General features: G+C 46.4%; 1 protein-coding gene across 9 annotated transcripts in view; it reads right to left on the bottom strand.

The window, feature by feature from the left end:
* svep1 (sushi, von Willebrand factor type A, EGF and pentraxin domain containing 1) overlaps positions 1-18,997 on the bottom strand; it is an 86,752-nt gene that overhangs the window by 63,898 nt on the left and 3,857 nt on the right. For 8 of the 9 annotated variants that reach the window (XR_008573840.1, XR_008573839.1, XR_008573841.1 and 5 more), the window contains exons 2-3: positions 1,334-1,589; positions 366-542 (exon numbers count right to left, since the gene is read on the bottom strand). Coding sequence is in view for 4 of the 9 variants with exons in the window: in XM_054800598.1 (XP_054656573.1) it covers positions 366-542; positions 1,334-1,589 (433 nt within the window). In the remaining 5 variants the exon portion in view is untranslated. Of the gene's footprint in view, positions 1-365; positions 543-1,333; positions 1,590-5,748; positions 6,984-18,997 lie in introns of those variants that run through there. The other variant, XM_054800601.1, reaches the window with a different exon arrangement.

Raw genomic sequence — 18,997 nt, 5'->3', positions numbered from 1 at the left:
GTTAGCACTGTAGCTCAAATAGCTATGCCAATGTTGCTAACGTTTGTGTCCTACTCCACTCCTGACTTTGTTGTATGTGATATATGGCATCTATTATGTGGGATAAGAACAGAGTTATAGCTTCTTCGAGACGCACACTCTGGCGTAGACAAACATACCTCATTAGCATTAAAGCTGCAGACACACGAAATGGCATGTTCCCATTAGTGCTTACTAAAAGCACTTTTAAATTCCAGTATCAAAGCTAGACTATGGACAACACACTTCCACTCCACTATTTTGACCTCTCAGATTTATTTAAAATTGTTGAAAAACACTTTAATAAAGCACCTTTAAATAACATAGTGTTCACCCATGTGTCCTACCTGTGCACTCATGCTGTAGACCCTTTCCATAGTATCCCTTCTCACAAATGCAGTCGTATTGTCCCGTGTGTGTTCCGCACTTGCAGCTGGCCATCACGTCGCAGCATTCCCGGCCGGCTTCACACAAGGAGGAGCAGCGTGACAGGTCCTCCTGGATGTACCTGCCAGTGGGGAGATCTGAGGACACAAGAGTGGATGGAATTTATGCATCAAACGTAAGAGAAGTGCTTGCTTTTCCAGGCCAACAAAGAGAGAAGAGACTGAGCTGATGTAACAGATGCCAGCTGGTGCAGCTGCGCAAGAGTATGTTGGTAAACCTCACTCGCTGACACCTTAAGAGTTACACTAGACATCAAGTTGACAGTGCGGGCTGGCTAGCCCGCTCATCTGTCGTTTTGCGGCCCCTGTATCGAACCAGGCGGGTTACACTGATACTACTGTCGTTCTCACGGCCTTATCCGAGCCTGCCTCTGATCTTTGCTGCAGCTTCCCCCCAGGCTTTCAGACATCCTGCAAGAATGTGTGCATGATTTACAGCTTGCCCCTGCTCTAATTTAATGGTGATATTTGGACAAAATCATGGGAAGTCCCACTTAATTGTGTGCGTCTGCATGTGGGATGGGAGAGGAGGCGTCACTGTGGCTTTAATGGCTGCTGGCACAACCTAACAGCTGAAGCTCACCTTGTCGTAGTCTCCATATACTGTATTCTCATTAAATGTGATGAAGATGTGGCACCAAAGCTTCCAAAGCGGGATGCATGAAGTTGTCTTATATACTTAAAGAAGTATATGGAAAAACGGGTGCAATCCGATATGTCCTAAAGTCTGTCAATTGGATTAACAGATGTGTTTTGTTTTTTTTACTTGATGGTTAGATCATCCTCAGAATCCTTCCATAAAAAGATGGAAAATGGTTTTGGACACTCCTCCAAAATCATCATGCTTAAAGCTTGACAAATCATCTTACCTTCATGCAATGCTCGGCGAGCCAGTGCTTCAAACTCAGCAAAGTTGTGCACCAGGTAGCAGTGCTGGTCCTTGGGGTGGGAGGCCATGTCATGCAGCTCTCGGATGTTCCCCTGCCAGATGCCCAACGTAAAGATCTCCACACCGCGCTCCCTCAGAGCGGCTGCAACCGGGCGAGGATCTCCGCCGTTTGAGTAGCCGTCGGTGATCAGGAATATGACCTTGCTGGCATTTGCACGAGAATGACGAAGGATTTGCTATACAGAGGAGGAAATAAAAGCTCATTAGCTGACTCAATGGGATGTTCTATTCACAAACTGTAAAAATCGGAAAGTATTTAACTCTTCTACTTTTGAACCCCCGCACACAAAAGGTTGACAATTTGTCCGAATATGCACTCCTACTGTGTTCCCTGCGCTGTTGTTTTTCTGACAAATAAACCACATGGCTGCGCTGTTACGAAGCCACATAAATGGGATTGAAATTTCTCACACAGCTCAACAGTCATGACTGCTTATGGTCACACAGCACATTGCTTCAGCGGCTAAAGTGAATATTGAAGAACGTCACACATGACCACAGCCCTCAATTCTATGCTTTGACAAAAGCCTACCTCAGCAGGAGCGAGAGAAAATGACAGAATGGCCTAAAACTGTAATGATTTCTCCTACAGACAAGCCAGCTGCTAGCCAGTGGTATAAAACCACCAAAAAACAGTGGGCAGACCGAGCGAGCGCCGTGTCCGCCCCAGATACAGTTCCCAAAGTAATTTTAGCTGGCGTTTACTATCCACTACATACAATTAGACAGCTTGGGGAAACATATATTTATTTTCAGGGGGGGGGGTCAAAAAAGCTCATTGTTTACTTATCTGTTAGTTTAAAGGAAGACAATGGAAAAGAAATCAGATCATTAAAAGAGAAGATTGTCATGATAGCTGCCAGAAAGGTCATTGAATGGAGGGATGAAAGGAGAATGATTTCTCTGTCTTCTGGGTCCAAAGAGATCATGAGAACGGAGGACAAAAGGGTGTGACGGGGTGAAGGAAAGAAAAGCTCTGGTCTTTATTGTCTAATTGGCCAAACATCAAGCGCCTCTGGCAGGAGGAGCGTAATTACAGAGGCCACGAAGCAAGGCAGCGAGCGAGGGTGGAATATGTGGAGAGAGGGAGGCTTCACGCTGCTTGGTACCGCAGCTGCTGTTACTTAATATGTTTATGGTCTTCTGGATGCACACAATTTCATTTTTATTACTAAAAAACTAATTCAGTCCTGCTATTTTTATGTTAACTACAATTCAGTTGCATGCTTGTAATTTTTGAGTGACTTCCCCTATATTTTCCTGCTACAGTGTAACGCGTTTATGTCGATGCCCCCTTGGACTGGCTGACTGACGTTGACATAGGCGGTTGTCAACAAAATGGGAGAGCAAACGAGCCACTGCTTGCACATTTACTTGTGACTTTGGCCAGAGACATAAGAATGGGGGATATATGACGATATTGGCACAAAAATGAGTTATCGTTTCACAACGGTGTCATTTTTTTCTGCGGACAATCATCCACACGTCCGCGGTCTGGAATCGTTTCCAAATTTCGTCTTCGGATTGAAAATATGCAATTTATAAAGACTGTAAAATGCTCTGAAGATATCGCATATCACAACTCAGGAAGAGTCGCTAGAACAGGGGTGTCAAACTCATTTTCATTGAGGGCCACATCGCAGTTACGGCTGCCCTCAGAGGCCACTCGTAACTATCAGTATATATGAATCTTAATATGAATATAACCTCATAATATTATTACACAATTGCCCATGCATTAGATTATTATATTTTTACAAACAAATTGATGGATAACTTGCTTCGAAATGAAAAGTGAAGTGAGAATGTCATGGTGACAAGCACACATTCAAGTATTTGTTTTTGAAAAATGCTTGGAATATCTTGCTGCATGATTAGATAATACTGACATGCATGCAGTATAATTTTTCTGTCAAAATGACACATCAAATACATTTAGAAGGGCAGAGGTGAAATGCATTATTCACATGCATTATTCCAAGGGTTTCGCGGGCCGCATAAAATGATGTGGCGGGCCACATCTGGCCCCCGGGCCTTGTGTTTGACACCTGTGCACTAGAAGATGCAAGCTATCAAAGTAAAGGTCAAATTTTACTTTATTATATGGATGTTTGTGCCACATACGCATGTGCAGTTTCCAAATTGCATCGTTGTCGGCATTATTTAATTGGATTCTTACTTGGGAAGTGATAATCTGACTAATCTGTCTTACATGTTGATAGTTGGAGAACATGTTACTTTAGTTGACTGTCGGTCCAGATTTTTTTAATGACTATTTTGTTGAGACAAAATGTTTATGATAAATATGGCACCTTTTCTTTAATATTGCAGAACAGTTTTATTTTGCACAGACTATTTATTTGTGACATGCATCCAGTGGCATCACAGTAAAAGAAGCATAATGTGTTTATGACACGAGATGTGACCTGTCAATAGCTTGAGAGAAGCTTGCTTATATCAGTATCAGCTGATGTCAAGAAAGGCAATATTGAGCATCTGGACTCTTATTTAATAGAGCTTCTGCAGTAATTTCATTGTATGCCTCGACAATAAAGCCGTCTTCCGGTGGCTAACAGTCTATAAACATCAAGTTAAAAGGGTTCTCCATGTTAATACTGTCATGCTTTTATTTTGAAGCTTACATTGCACTAAACCGGAAGTCACTGTGTACGTTTTAATGCTGTGTAACTAGACAGTAGTCGTGTTGCTGTTAACAAGTTAACAATATGTTGAGACATAAACTGACCTATTTTTCTCAAATTTTATGTTGACACAAGTGGTCAACCATGTCGACATCGACTTAAGCGGGCTCTTTTTAGTAGTACGAAGAACGTGGTGGACCAAGACTTGACGAGATGGTCCACAAAGATGTTAATGTTGGTTAAATATCAAGAAAATAAGTCAACACACTTAACGGAGGCTAGCGTTTCATTTTTAAAGCGGTAAATTAAAGCAAACAAAGGACACACACACACACACATGCATGAGATGTGTTTGTTATCAGGTAACAGCGATTTGGCAAAGTTTAGCTATCATTGAATGTACAGCTGACAGTAAGGTTCCAGACAGCGGTGAATGCCAATCCTCTTAGTTTGGCATGAGTTTAACTTCAAATTGTGACAAATATAGACATTTATTTGTTAAATCTGTTCTTTTAAACTACTATTGGTAACATAGGCTAGCTGGTGGTGGTGACCTTATATTTTTATGCAATAGAAAAGAACATTCGCTGACGAAGCTCTTCGGATGAGGAGCGAAACGTCCGACACCTTCTTCACAGAAGTACAGATGACGTCTCAAGAAGCCTTGCCCTCGTTAATAGAAAAGAATGACAAACAAAACATTTTGCTTTTGTTTTATCACAAATTAACGACAAAAAGGAGCACTGTTATTTTACGTGTGCCAAAAGAGAATAGCGATGAAAAGAAGACAGGAACACTATCACTTTGCACTATCACACAGGATCGTGCAAAAAATTGTGGCATTTTTTGTGTGTTTCCCTTGCTAATGTTACATTCCATGTCCTCGCTTGGTTCCTGCCTTCTCCTTGTTTTCCCTCTCTCTTCAGACCCCACACTCCCAGCGGGAGGCGGAGCTGCTGGACGCACCTGACTCCAATTGACACCGACCTACTTAGGCCCTGTGCTGCCAGCTGTGAGGCGTCGGATTATTGAACCTGCTGCTACACCAAACGCCCGAGCTTTGTTCTCGCCGATTACTTTTTGCCTCCAGCAGCTACCTGCCTCAGCCAGGGTAAATTGTGTCTTTGTTTCTCATGGTACGTTTTTCACCATCGCTTTTTGTTCAAGTTTCGTCCATTAAAGACTCTGGCAAAAACCTGCGCCTCTCCTCGCCTCTGCATCTGGGGTCCAAACAAACACACGCCACACCGTAACAGAATAATCCGACCAAAGGATTATGGACCCCGCGGAGTCCGACCCCCTCAAGCGAGCACTCCACAACCTTGCGCATCGCATGGGTCAGCAGGAAGAGCAGGTTGGTGCACTGGGCGCCTGTGTGACCAACATGGCCGAGCGACAGGACTCTCGGTTGAAAACCCTCGAGACCCAGATCAGCGCCCTCCTGTCGGCCGTTCAGCTCAGCGCCGCCTCCACACCCCTTCCTGCAACCGACGCGACCCCTTCGCTCCCCGACCTTCCCGCGGCCCCTGACGCCGGCTCGCCCTCCATTTGCTCCTTGCTCTCAAGGCCTGAGCGCTTTTCTGGGGACACCGGTGACGTACGCTCTTTTTTAACTCAGTGTGAACTCCATTTCGAGTTACAAGCAGGGGCCTTCCGCTCTGAAAGGGCCCGGGTGGCGTTTGTCACCTCTCACCTGTCTGGACGAGCGGCGGCCTGGGCCACTGCCGAATGGGGGCGCCAATCCCCCGTCTGCTCCTCCTATGCAGTCTTCTCCCGAACTCTGGAACAAATCTTTCAAAGGACGCCGCCAGGCCGCGAGGCTTCACGTGCACTCCTTCGTCTCCGCCAAGGACGGCGCAGCGTATCGGACTACGCCATAGAGTTCCGTGCGCTTGCAGCCCAAAGTGACTGGAACCCCGCGGCACTTCTGGATGCATTTTTTTCCGGACTATCAGACGCCATCAAGGATCACATGATCTCTGTAGAATCCCCTTCGGACCTGGACGACCTCATTTCCCTGGCTGTCGGGATGGATAAGCGCCTCGCCGCCCGAGAGGAGGATAAAGGCCATCGACGGGCGCCCTCAACATTTCCTCACGCCACAAACGATGACGGGGTGCGCCACTCCTACACCAAGTCACACGGTGCTCTCCCGGGCGACGAGCCCATGCAACTTGGAGGCAGCCGCCTCACGCCGGCAGAGAGGAGTCGACGCCACCAGCTGCACCTCTGCATCTACTGCGGCCAAGCTGATCACCCCATCGCCCGCTGTCCGGTTCGCCCGGACCGCCATCGCTCTCCAGCAGCCAGCCCGCCGCGTAGGAACTCCTCGGCGCCGGCCCCTGCTCCCAGACTCGCCACATCGACGCTGTCGGCCAGCCGCCTACAACTCCCAGGTACGCTCTCCTGGTCCGACAAGGACATAGACATCATGGCGTTTATTGACTCTGGGGCGGACGACTGCTTCATTGATGAAGCCTTGATTAAACGCTTTTCTATTCCTGTAACTCCGTTGCACACTACTAAAGTAGTTCGCTCTCTCGATGGGCGTCCTCTGGCTGACGTCACCCGTCAGACTGATTTTCTCTCGCTACGCTTATCCGGCAATCACCTCGAATCCGCTAGGTTCTTTGTTATTCCATCTCGCTCAGCCCCTGTCGTGTTAGGTCTAACCTGGCTTCTCAAGCATAACCCTCACATCGATTGGGCTAAACCCGCTATCCTCAACTGGAGCGCATTTTGCCATATTCATTGTCTTAAGGCTGCTCGCCCGCGCCTCGCCGCCACCCATTCCTCCACCCCCGAAGCTATCGACCTATCCGTAATTCCTACTGCCTATCACGACCTCCGGGAGGTGTTTAGCAAAGATCGCGCTCGCTCACTCCCCCCCCATCGCCCGTATGACTGCCCCATTGACCTGCTGCCTGGCGCAGCACTGCCGGCGTCACGCCTTTATATTTCCCGACCAGAGAGGGTGGCTCTGGAAGAGTACATTTCGACCTCGCTCGCCTCTGGCCTCATACGCCCATCCTCCTCACCTTTAGCAGCAGGGTTTTTTTTTTGTGGAAAAGAAAGACAACTCCCTCCGCCCGTGCATTGACTACCGCGCACTTAATGACATCACAGTTAAAAACAAATATCCTCTCCCTTTACTAGACTCTGCCTTTGACTCCCTCCACTGTGCAAAATTTTTTACCAAACTCGACCTGCAGAACGCCTACCATCTAGTTCGGATCCGGGAGGGGGACGAATGGAAAACCGCTTTTAATACCCCTCTCGGTCACTTCGAATACCTCGTCATGCCTTTCGGCCTCACTAATGCCCCAGCTGTATTCCAAAATCTTATCAACGACATCCTTCGCGATATGCTCGGCCGCTTTGTTTTCGTTTATTTAGACGACATTTTAATTTTTTCCGCCACCCTAGAGGAACACATCCAACAGGTCCGGCTAGTCCTCCAGAGACTTCTTATAAACCGGCTGTTTGTCAAGGCCGAAAAATGCACCTTTCACGCTTCCTCTGTTTCCTTCCTGGGGTTCATTGTGGAGAAGGGGCAGCTCCGAGCCGACCCTGCCAAGATTCAGGCTGTGGTCGAGTGGCCCGCTCCTACAACAAGGAAGCACCTTCAGAGGTTCCTGGGCTTCGCTAATTTCTACCGTCGGTTTATTAGAAATTTCAGTCGAGTTGCAGAACCTCTGACTAAGCTCACATCCACTAAAGTACCTTTTCACTGGACCCCAGACGCCAATTCTGCTTTTGAAAAGCTTAAGACACTGTTTACTTCTGCTCCCGTGCTCATTCACCCTGACCCCGCCTCTCAATTCTTTGTCGAGGTGGATGCTTCCAACACCGGTGTGGGAGCAGTTCTCTCCCAGCGCTCCACCTCCGACCACAAGCTGCACCCCTGCGCTTTCTTCTCACGCCGCCTGACCCCCGCTGAGCGGAACTATGATATTGGCAACAGGGAACTATTGGCTGTCGTCCTGGCGCTGCAGGAGTGGAGGCACTGGCTGGAGGGTTCAGAGGTCCCCTTCATCGTGCATACGGACCATAAAAACCTTGCTTACCTTCGATCCGCTCAAAGACTGAACCCCAGACAGGCACGCTGGGCCCTTTTCCTCAATAGGTTCAATTTCACACTGACGTTCCGCCCAGGCTCCCAGAACGGCAAACCAGACGCCCTTTCCAGACTGCACTCCCCTCCCTCCGAAGAGGCTCGCCAGGAATCTATTTTGCCCCAGTCCCGCATCCTCGGGGCCCTGCAATGGGATGTTGAGAGGCGGGTTGAAGAGGCCTGCAAGGACGACCCCCACCCTGAGAACTGCCCTGCCGGGCGCCTGTTTGTAGTCCCGGGACTGCGCTCAGAGGTACTGCGCTGGGCACATGAGTCTAAGTTGGTGTGCCACCCAGGAGTGTCCCGCACCATGTTCCTTCTCTCGCAGCGGTTCTGGTGGCCTTCCCTTCGCGCGGACACAAAAGCATTTGTGGCAGCCTGCCCCATCTGTGCCCGGAACAAGCCGTCTCATCAGGCTCCGGCGGGACTCCTTCGCCCGCTGCCCATGCCCTCCCGTCCATGGTCTCACGTGGCTCTGGACTTCGTGACAGGCCTCCCACCGTCCTGCGGCAACACAGTCATCCTGACGATGGTGGACCGATTCTCCAAACTGGCCCACTTCGTCGCCCTTCCCAAACTCCCCTCTGCCCTCGAGACGGCTAACCTGCTGGTGCGCCATGTGTTCCGGCTCCATGGCATTCCCCTCGATGTGGTCTCGGACCGGGGGCCACAATTCTCATCTGCGGTGTGGAAGGCTTTCTGCAAGGCGCTAGGAGCGTCGCCCAGCTTGTCGTCTGGTTACCATCCTCAGACTAATGGCCAGACGGAGCGGGCCAATCAGGACTTGGAGGCCGCCATCCGATGTGTGTGCCATCAACAACCCGCCTCCTGGGCCCTCCACCTACCCTGGATAGAGTACGCCCGTAACACCCTGGTTTGTTCTGCCACCGGCCTCTCCCCATTCCATGGGGCCTATGGATATCAGCCTCCGGCCTTCCCCTCGTTGGAGTCGGTTTCTGCAGTTCCCTCTGTGTCGTCCCACCTACGGCGTGCTCGCCAGGCATGGCGCAACACCAGGGCAGCGTTGGCACGAACGTCGGAACGGAATCAACGCCTGGCCAACCGGCATCGCACAGTCGCTCCGGATTATAAACCTGGACAAAGGGTCTGGCTGTCCTCCCGAGACCTTCCTCTCCACACGGATTCTAAGAAGTTACAGCCCAGGTACATTGGCCCATACACCATCGAACGTATCATCAATCCCTCCTCCGTTGTGCTTCGCCTCCCGGACTCCCTCAGGATCCACCCGGCGTTCCACGTCTCCCTCCTCAAACCGGTCACTTCCAGCGACCTGAGCCCTCCCGAGGTGCCTCCCCCTCCTCCCAGGCTTGTCGATGGTCACCCAGCATTCACGGTCAAGGCCATTTTAGACGTGAGAAGAAGGGGCAGGGGTTTTCAGTACCTGGTAGACTGGGAGGGGTATGGTCCCGAGGACCGCTCCTGGATCGCTCGCGCCCTTATCTTAGACCCCACTCTCTTGGCAGACTTTTACAGCCGTTTCCCGGAGAAGCCAGGTAGGCCGCCAGGCGGCGCCCATTGGTAGGGGGGGATACTGTTACATTCCATGTCCTCGCTTGGTTCCTGCCTTCTCCTTGTTTTCCCTCTCTCTTCAGACCCCACACTCCCAGCGGGAGGCGGAGCTGCTGGACGCACCTGACTCCAATTGACACCGACCTACTTAGGCCCTGTGCTGCCAGCTGTGAGGCGTCGGATTATTGAACCTGCTGCTACACCAAACGCCCGAGCTTTGTTCTCGCCGATTACTTTTTGCCTCCAGCAGCTACCTGCCTCAGCCAGGGTAAATTGTGTCTTTGTTTCTCATGGTACGTTTTTCACCATCGCTTTTTGTTCAAGTTTCGTCCATTAAAGACTCTGGCAAAAACCTGCGCCTCTCCTCGCCTCTGCATCTGGGGTCCAAACAAACACACGCCACACCGTAACAGCTAAATAACAAGGCTTCCGATGCTATTCTTGAAATGATGCATGGGTCTAATCCTTCTCGGCCATGATGGCGGGGGTCCAAGTGCGAGATAACAAGCAATGGGAGCGTTTGAGACGATGGTATGTGTAGCACTGATAGCAAAACTACAGACCTGCAGGGATTAGCAATAGACAAATAACCTTAATTGGATACACTCACAAACCAAATAAAAGATGACTTCTCTTCGTCAACATATGCTTGCATGACTTCAAAATTTTTTTTTTTTTTCCACTTGGCAGACTTTCCATACCTTGTGACTATGCTGCCAAGGTGGACCAGCTGCTCATCGCAGATTTACATATGCATGGCAGCATTGATGGACGCCAAATGAAGACATGCACCATGGAGGAGAGCATGGGTATAGTTGTGCCTCGCTACACAGCGGTTCCAACGTCGCTCCCTCAGTCTATTACGGTTTTTCGAACAAGAATTATCATCAACTTGAATTTACGAGTTAAAGCCTTGTGGATATTGTCTGCTCAAAGTGCAGCTCAAAGCCATATTCCTTGTCTCGACGCAACTGGACTCGTTTGTTGAAGACGCTTCACCAAAAGGTGTGGAGTAGTGGACGCTGTTTTTTGACCTGAACACGTCAACGGAAGTGCTCAGTTCCAACATCACACATCTTCAGCTTGCACACCGTCTCTCCATCCTCTCCACACTTCCTCATTCTCCACCAATCACTCACGAAAGGTGCAATTCACAGACATCAGAACATCAACACAAAACACAAGCGGGTCGTTCCGTGATGAACTGGTATGGTAAGCTCGCAACAGCACGCGCTAGATATTTGAAGGTTTTTCAAAAAAGTAATTATATTCCCTGGTAACTAACTGGTAACTAATTACACAGATAGATATCTCCAGGGGAAATTCACCTTTCAAGCAGCTTTCCAAAAATCCTAATAAAGTCATAATAAACAATCAAGGCAAGACAGGCAAGATAAAAGAAAATAAGAAAATAGAATAAGAATAAATACATAAATGAATAATATGGAACGGTTCACTTCCAATTTGTAGTGCAATAATACGTATTAAATAATAATAATAATAGATAATAAGTTATTCATGATAAGGTAATGTATATGTTTTAATCGCTCCCCCTCTGCTGTGTTGAAAAGTCGCATGGTGTGGGGGAGGAATGATCTGATCAGTCTTTCGGTTGATCAGGGCAGTGATAGTAATCTGCCACTGAAACTGCTCTTTTGTTGGGAGGTGATGCTGTGCTTTGGATGATGCTGGTTGTCCATGATGGAAAGGAGCCTCCTCAGTGTCCTTTGCTCTGCCACAAAAGTCAGGCTGTCCAGCTCAGGGCCAATGACAGAGCTTCTTCTTGAGGCTGCTCCCCCAGCACACTACTGGAAACAGGAGGGCACTAGCTACCACATTCTGGTAGAAGATCTGTAGCAGCTTCTTGCATACGTTGAAGGACGCCAGCCTTCTGAGGAAGCACAGACGGCTCTGCCCTTTCCTACACTAGCGTCTACAGTATGTTGGCATTCCTGTCCTGTTTTACTCTTTTGGAAAGGTAACAAATTACTTTTTTAAAGCAATTTGACCAACACTAGTTTTCGACCACAAAATTTAAATTGAGGAACCTTGCTTAATGCATCAAATATTGTTGTTTGATTAAAATACAATGAAATGTGAAATGCCTCTAATTCAACAGATGATTTTATTTTAGCAACATAATTAACACTGAGAAATATCTCACTACTTAAAAAAAAAACAAAAAAGGAACAAAAGCACACATTCCAGACTGGGGGGGAAAAAAATTCAGTTCCAATACATCCACTCGGAAAGGTCATATCGTTTCACTCGGAAGTGAGTGAGCTTATTTTGACAGGTTATCTTGCTCTTGGCTTGGTTGGTAAGAAGAACAACAACAACAAGCTCCACACCGATGGGGGGGCTTTTGAGCAACACATTCACAGGAGTCCACGAAACCCCAGAAGGAAGACGAGCGTCAAATGATTCGCATGCATGCTGCAGTGGGTGCACGGCTGTTTAAGCAAGCCTGACAGTTTGAGTCGTCAAGAGAAAAGAGAGTGGGAAAAGTCTGGATTATTCCACAGTGGAATGCCAAGGGGAGAGGTCATCTTGGCTGGAGCGGAGAGAAAAAGTTGCTGACTGATCTCATGCGTTTACGTTCTTTAAACTCAGTATCAATCAATATCCAGTGCAGTGCTGGCTTTTTGTAACTCACGAGGTAATGCTGAGCATGTTTTTGGATCTGAAAATGTGCTGAAGTGTCTTCTAGGTGCTAACGAGCAGCACAAAAATAAAAGCTCAAAAACAGCTGTGAAATGCATCCCCCTAACTATGAAGAGATGCCAAATTCAGTTTCATTGTTCCTGTAAGAGTGACAATAGAGTTCTATTCTTTGATATGCTTTGGACATTACCTGTGTGTAAATGCACGTTAGCTGTGGAAGTAAAGTCCACTGCTCCCATCATTTGTCTCTAACAAGGCCTGGAACCGGAAAGACGTCAGCCATTTTAACGGCATCGTTTCAGCTTTCTGTTTCTCCTGTTTGTTCTGGACGCTGCCTCCGTTTGTAGAATAAATCTAATCAGTTTGAAAGGAAAGAGCTATTTTACACGTGTTTGGGGAAGTATTTTAAAATGCTACGCAAGAAAAGCCGTTTATATCTTGCTGGGAATCATCTAAATTTACTGTTGAATCAGCCTGAATTCACATTAATGATATCTGCAATCTGTGGTGTTCTCTGGAAATGGCTTCTTAGAGATGGATATCAGGTCTAGCGGAGCAAAAGTGTTGCCAACACATCTCAAAGTGATTACACTTGGACATTGAGGGTAAAGTCATGACAAGCAGAGGTATAAATCACATCTGATCAGTGGGAAAAGTACACAAGATGGAGAGAACACAAGCAAACTGTATGGCTGTATGGCTGGACATACAAGCAGCAATTTAACTGACAAGCCACCCTAATTTAGACAAAAACATATTTTACTTACTTTTTGAAGACAACTTGTGAAACTTCCACCGAGAAAAGCCGCTCTCGTCTGATGAATTCAATTATTTCTGGGGTTATTAGCTTAGCTGTCTGACTGTCACACACATCCTGGTGAGTGTTAGCCACGTGGCTTAGCTGTCGCTGCTGTGAGCCTCCAAATCTCACCATACTCCGTTAAGTGTTGTCCTTCAAATGCCCTATAAAAGCTTTTTACCCCCGCAAGATAGTTTTCACGGCATGTGTAAGCAGACAGGTTCCACACAGCAGACATGATTGCTTTTGTTTTGAGGGAAAGTGGGAGGATGATGCTGCCCAAGACGTTAGTTAGGGCAAAACACTAAACTGTACGAAAGGGTCGCTGCAGACTGCAATAGTGCTAGCCACAGGTGATCGGCGTTGAAAGGCATTTATCGGCATATGCCTGTCACATGATTTTTTTACGGAAATCGGCCGATACTGATCGGTGGCCAATCTATCGGAGCGTCCCTAACCTCAACATGTGGTTTACTTATACGTCTGCATTAAAAAAACTTTTGTATTTAGTGTGCCAATACAAGAGTCTAAGGGTGCCGGTGTCCATCCATCCATTGGATGGTTTATCACGAATAATTAAAAAATGTTTAAATAAGCATGAGACATTCAAAAAATGTGTGGTTTAAAATTGTTAAATGTCCGCTATTATGCCAATTTGACATTTTGATGATGATCTAACAGTGTGAAACAATGTTTTGTGAAAAAAACTGGAGAAAAACCTATCATCGAACGCTCGCTTTCGGTGGTCTGAGTAGGCTTTGCTACACATCTTAAACTATCCATTAGTCAGGTACAGACATGGGATTCTAAGCTTGATCACTTTGTTTCTCTGCAACAAACAGGCAAACCTAGCATGACGTTGCTGTTAAAATGCAACTGTAATGCCTAGCGTTTAGGTTGGAAAGTGGTGAAAAATCCGATCATGTGCTACATGTATGTTAAGCGTGTTTTAGTTCATCCATGATTGAATGTGACAGCACATGCCGCCGCAGCTGCTGACAGCTAGTTCCTGAGCACCCTGGCACCTTTGTGACCTTCGACCCTGCCAACAAAGTATGCATCTTCAAAGCCCGCCCCAGCACTCGCTGTCGTCTCACTCCTCGACACTTTCACTGGCTTCCCTCCGCTCGCCTTTATTTATCAGCTACTCGCATGCACGGCGTGTTGGAACGAGGCTGTCATCAGCGGTACCCATCGATTGCTGAGCTCTATTTTAAGCAGCGTGTGTGTGTGTGTGTGTGTGTGTGTGTGTGTCGGGGGGGTGGACTGGGTGGAACAGTTTGGGTAAGTGTGATATGCGTAGAACAGGGTGTGTGAGTATGACACCATGTCTGAAATGTGCTTTTTTGGAACAGAAAAAAATGACTAACAGATGCATATAAAATGTGCAATGAAGAGATTTGTGATATTTGTATCTGGCAGGGGACTAATTGCTTTAGATCCAGTTACAGCAGTTGTGCATTGAGCTTAATTAGAGCATGCTACGCACCCACAGCAGCAGGATAATGATTAATGAAGCACAGTGGCGTCTTGTTGGATGTTTACGATAGATGACTTTTTAAGGTATCTGAAGCTCTTAAGCTCCTCCCAATCCAAACGGGTGCTCGAGCAAGACCACAACAAACTGCAAAACCGCTGCTGCTCCCATCTCGCCCGTGAAAGCTCATCAAACCACTGGGTTGTGCCATGAAGATGAGCAAGAACAACTCATCCATCATCCGCCCTGCAGCTCAAATGCAACGCTGAAGGATTTACACAAACCAGCCACGCTGCGACACATTTATTGTTGGTCATCTCTAAGCGTTTGCAGTAGCACGTTGCGGTACTCCGACATTGATATATAGCCTGATCCATTTCCCGGACTAAGGCTGTTGTGACCCTTGAACCCACTGACCTCACTGTCTGCACATCTGAGGCCTACCTCACGGTCAACATGTCTCCTCAGATACCTGCTCTTTGGGGAACTCAAACCCTGTAGATAGCAATACTGCCTGATGTACGGTAGAAGAATACATTTATCCTAAACGTCCTATAAGAAGAGTATTTTTCACCAATTTTAAATACTGTAAGTCTCAGAAATCCCACAATAGTGTGTTGTTGAAAATCTAGCCTTAATGTTGGAATTTAGACAGTTCAAAAGTGCTTTTAGTAAGCCCGTCAGGGAAAAGGCTGTTTTGTGTAGCTTTCATGCTTATGTTTGTCCACACGCCAGTGTGTGTCTCTAAGTGGTGCTATTGTGCACCTTATCTACTGTAACTCAGCACTTGTCAAAAGTAACAGGTGCTGTATAGCACAAACAGTAACGTAACAAGAAGTGGCACACGAGGACACGAACATCAGCGACACTAGCATAGCTATGTGAGCTCCAGTGCTAACATTAGTCACATTTTAACTGCAACATCCCGCTAGGTTAGCATTATCGTTGAATAAAAACAAAATGATCCAACTTACAGCTCCCACGTCTGTAGTTGACTGACGGACAGTGGCATAGGAGACCTTTAGAACGCACAAAATCATTTGATTCATTTATTATATTTTCTAATTTTAAATACTTTTTACAACTCAACAGTTTTCTATGTAGTTTCATGCAACTCCCACGTGTGTATTTGACTGACGGATAGCTGGCTGAACTCCAGGCTTTATTTTAACCTACAGTATGTAGCTATGCTCGTGTTTTGATGGTGGTGGGCGTATACACGTGGTGGACTCATCTAGCTAGGGGCCTCTTCTCACAAAAGTGTGGTAGATGATCGATTTTTCTCATGTTTGGTGCTCATACACATGCTCGAAGGACATATTGCTATTAGAACACCAATTTTCCAGAAGAAGAAACCTTCACTGTAAAGGTAAGGATGGGGTCAACTTAGGCTAAGTCATGGTTTTCAGTGAAATGTCTGAAATGATGGAAAGTGTTTGACGAAGGAGACCTCCGAGTCCTTTTTTCTAGACGTTTAGAGGTTGGAAAGTAGGCCCAAATTTCTGGAAAATATTCGGCATCCTCATTGAGAAAGGAGGACACGTGGGGGGGGGGAGTGAGAGGACACTGTTAAGTAACAATTAGATCATTCTCAGTCAGCAAAAAAAATGGGTCTCTTCCTGGACCCAAAACACAGCCTGACTTTAACCCATTCACAGATTTATGAGGAGTTAATGGTCTTATCGCGGTGACGTGCAGCATCCCTGATAGGAGGAAGACGAGACGGTGGGGCTGTGCAGACGCACTGAGAGTGGGAGGAAATGATTAAGGCCAAGATGGCGGGAAGTGGCAGCTGCCGAGACAGGAAGCAGAGACTTGTCTTATCATTTTATCACAGCCGGGGGCTCACCCATGGGAGCTGCATCAAAGACTCGCACCTTGCTTTCATTTATTGCAAAGGGATGCTCTGTTTCTTTTTGGTTGAAGCAACACATTTGCCAGCTGCTTTGTTCTTTGCTCAGCGTCACTCCCCACTTTCTTGAAGCAATTCATCAAAAAGCTGCAATTTATTCACTTGAGCAAATGATGCCCCCATGACACGAGAGAGAATAAATGCGCAAATGGGATTTTTAAGAAGCCAGGCTAAGACATTATTTTCCAGGGTTTAGGTGATGGATGACGCTGTGCACGCTCAAGTACTATGACCAAGGGGGTCTCTTTTAAACTCTGACTGTTTTAAAAGTAATACTGCATATTTTGGCAGCAGATTCTGCCAACAGGGATGCTCCCCCCTGCATAACAAACACACACTTCTGATAGAAAGCATGGGAGGAATGGGAGAAACTGTGGAATGAGAATCTTTTTATCATTTGCAGCGGTTGAGAGCTATAGAGGAGATTAAACGCTGCACACGTGTTCATGCGTTCACACTCGGGTGCACTGATTGCTCTCATTGACAAACATGGAACGACACGCAGCAAGTCCATAAACACTTTGGTGTGATGATGCCCAGACGGCTTTCCGGTTGAGCTTGGAAGTGTTCAGTGAAGGAAGCGGGGAAATTTAAATTGCCCACCTGCAAGTTAAATTTATTCGCCCTCCACCGGCTGGCAAAGCATGCCAGGAAATAATTCCGATGTCCGTTTTGACCCAAATTGAAGTCACTTTTAGGCTGCATTCACACTTCTGCTTTGGTGCATTGAATACACAAGTTATCTTTATATTCTGCAATATTTACCAGGTTAGATTTCATCAAAAGCTTTCAAAATATACTTTTAAAGAGCTTTTGTGACCTATTACATGACATAAATCCAAATCTGCTTTGTTGAATACGTGGATTATTTTTATATTATGCTACATTTACCATCTTATAATTGCACCAAAAGCTTCTAAAATATACTTTTTAAAGACCAAGATAGCACTTCCAAAGTGTTTTCTGTTACACATTTGTTGGGCTGTAAAAAAAATAGCACATTAACGGCTGTAACTAATTTATTTAATAAATTCCATTAAAATTTTGAGCGTCATTAATGCATGTGAGTCGTGTCAAACCACATCTCTCCGTTATGACGGCAGACAGAGCCACAAAAGCGTCCCCACAGTGTCACACGGAGTCTGCCGCTCTTTAATAACTTTATTCTGACCTGAACACATCAACAGCAGTGCAATTCCATCACCAACAAACACGTCTCTAGTCTGCTCATCCGACAACACTTCCTCATTGTCACTAGACGACAGCGAAGTGCATTCGCTGACACTCTGAAAATCACAACAATGTCTTTATTATGCGCGTATGTGTGGTCTAAAAAACAGAAAGACAAACAAAAACAGTAAGTGGATATTCTTATCTCTCACTAACGTAACTCTTACTGCGGAAGTATAATCGGTTGCATGTAACTATGCTCGGAAATCCCAGAAAATACATCTACGCTCAAAACATGTGAATTCAACATAAGTGGTGTCTTTGAACGCAGCCCTTCATGGCTCAGAATAACGCAGTTAAAGTGTGATTCAAATGTTCTGCTACTATTGAAGAGACTAGCGTTAGGCAAACAGATTTTCAGACATGTGTGCTATCTTTTGGTTTATTTAAATTTTCAGTTCATTTAGAGCTGTTAATACATATAAATATATATAATCCTGTCCTGTCATTTATCCTTCTGTTGATAAAATACAGCAAAAATGGCCATATTTCACACATAATTAGAAATGGTGATTAATCATGATTAATTAACTTGAAAACTGTTATTAATTTGATTCAAATTTGTAATAATTTGGTCATTCATGTATGCTTTTTGCTGTCATTTTAACACTGGTCCATGTCTTTGGACCATGCAGCGTTCACATTTGAGCACCTGTAAACCGAACCACACCAGAGTTCACTAGCAAGCGGACCCATCGCTCCAGTCTCCAGTCTCGGCTCGGTTGTTGGGCAATCCGGTTGTTGGGAACGCAGCCGGATAATGAGGTTCACCAAACGAACCATATCAGTAGCGCAAACGAGTTCCTTCTAACGGAACGGAACATGACAAGGATGAACGCAGCCTAAAAAACTCCAGAAAGAGTCGCATTCTTTCGTGACCTCTCCAGCCTTTTTTCCCCCTCTCATTCTTCCATTCCTCTCCCACTTGATTTTCCCTCATCATCTTTCTTCCTAAGCGAGACCTTAAGAGTCCACTCCCCTGTGCTGTAAATCCAAAGCAAAGCCACGTCCACCTGCCCTGACACTGACTCTGTAGGACAAACAATCAGAGCCAGCAAGTCCCATCCCTGGAAATTGTCACGTTTTCCTCAGGGAATGTTTCTATACTGTCCCTTAATTTGCTGTCTGCATTCTTTCCACAAAAAAAAGGGCAAAATGAGACACGGCGACGACACACGCTGATGATGCTTGACGCCTAACGCTGAGACATGAGACA

The sequence above is a fragment of the Dunckerocampus dactyliophorus genome, chromosome 15, assembly GCF_027744805.1.
Source record: "Dunckerocampus dactyliophorus isolate RoL2022-P2 chromosome 15, RoL_Ddac_1.1, whole genome shotgun sequence".
Taxonomy (NCBI): Eukaryota; Metazoa; Chordata; class Actinopteri; order Syngnathiformes; family Syngnathidae; genus Dunckerocampus; species Dunckerocampus dactyliophorus.
The sequence above is the reverse complement of the archived record's forward strand: the minus strand, read 5'-3'. Positions and strand labels throughout refer to the sequence as shown.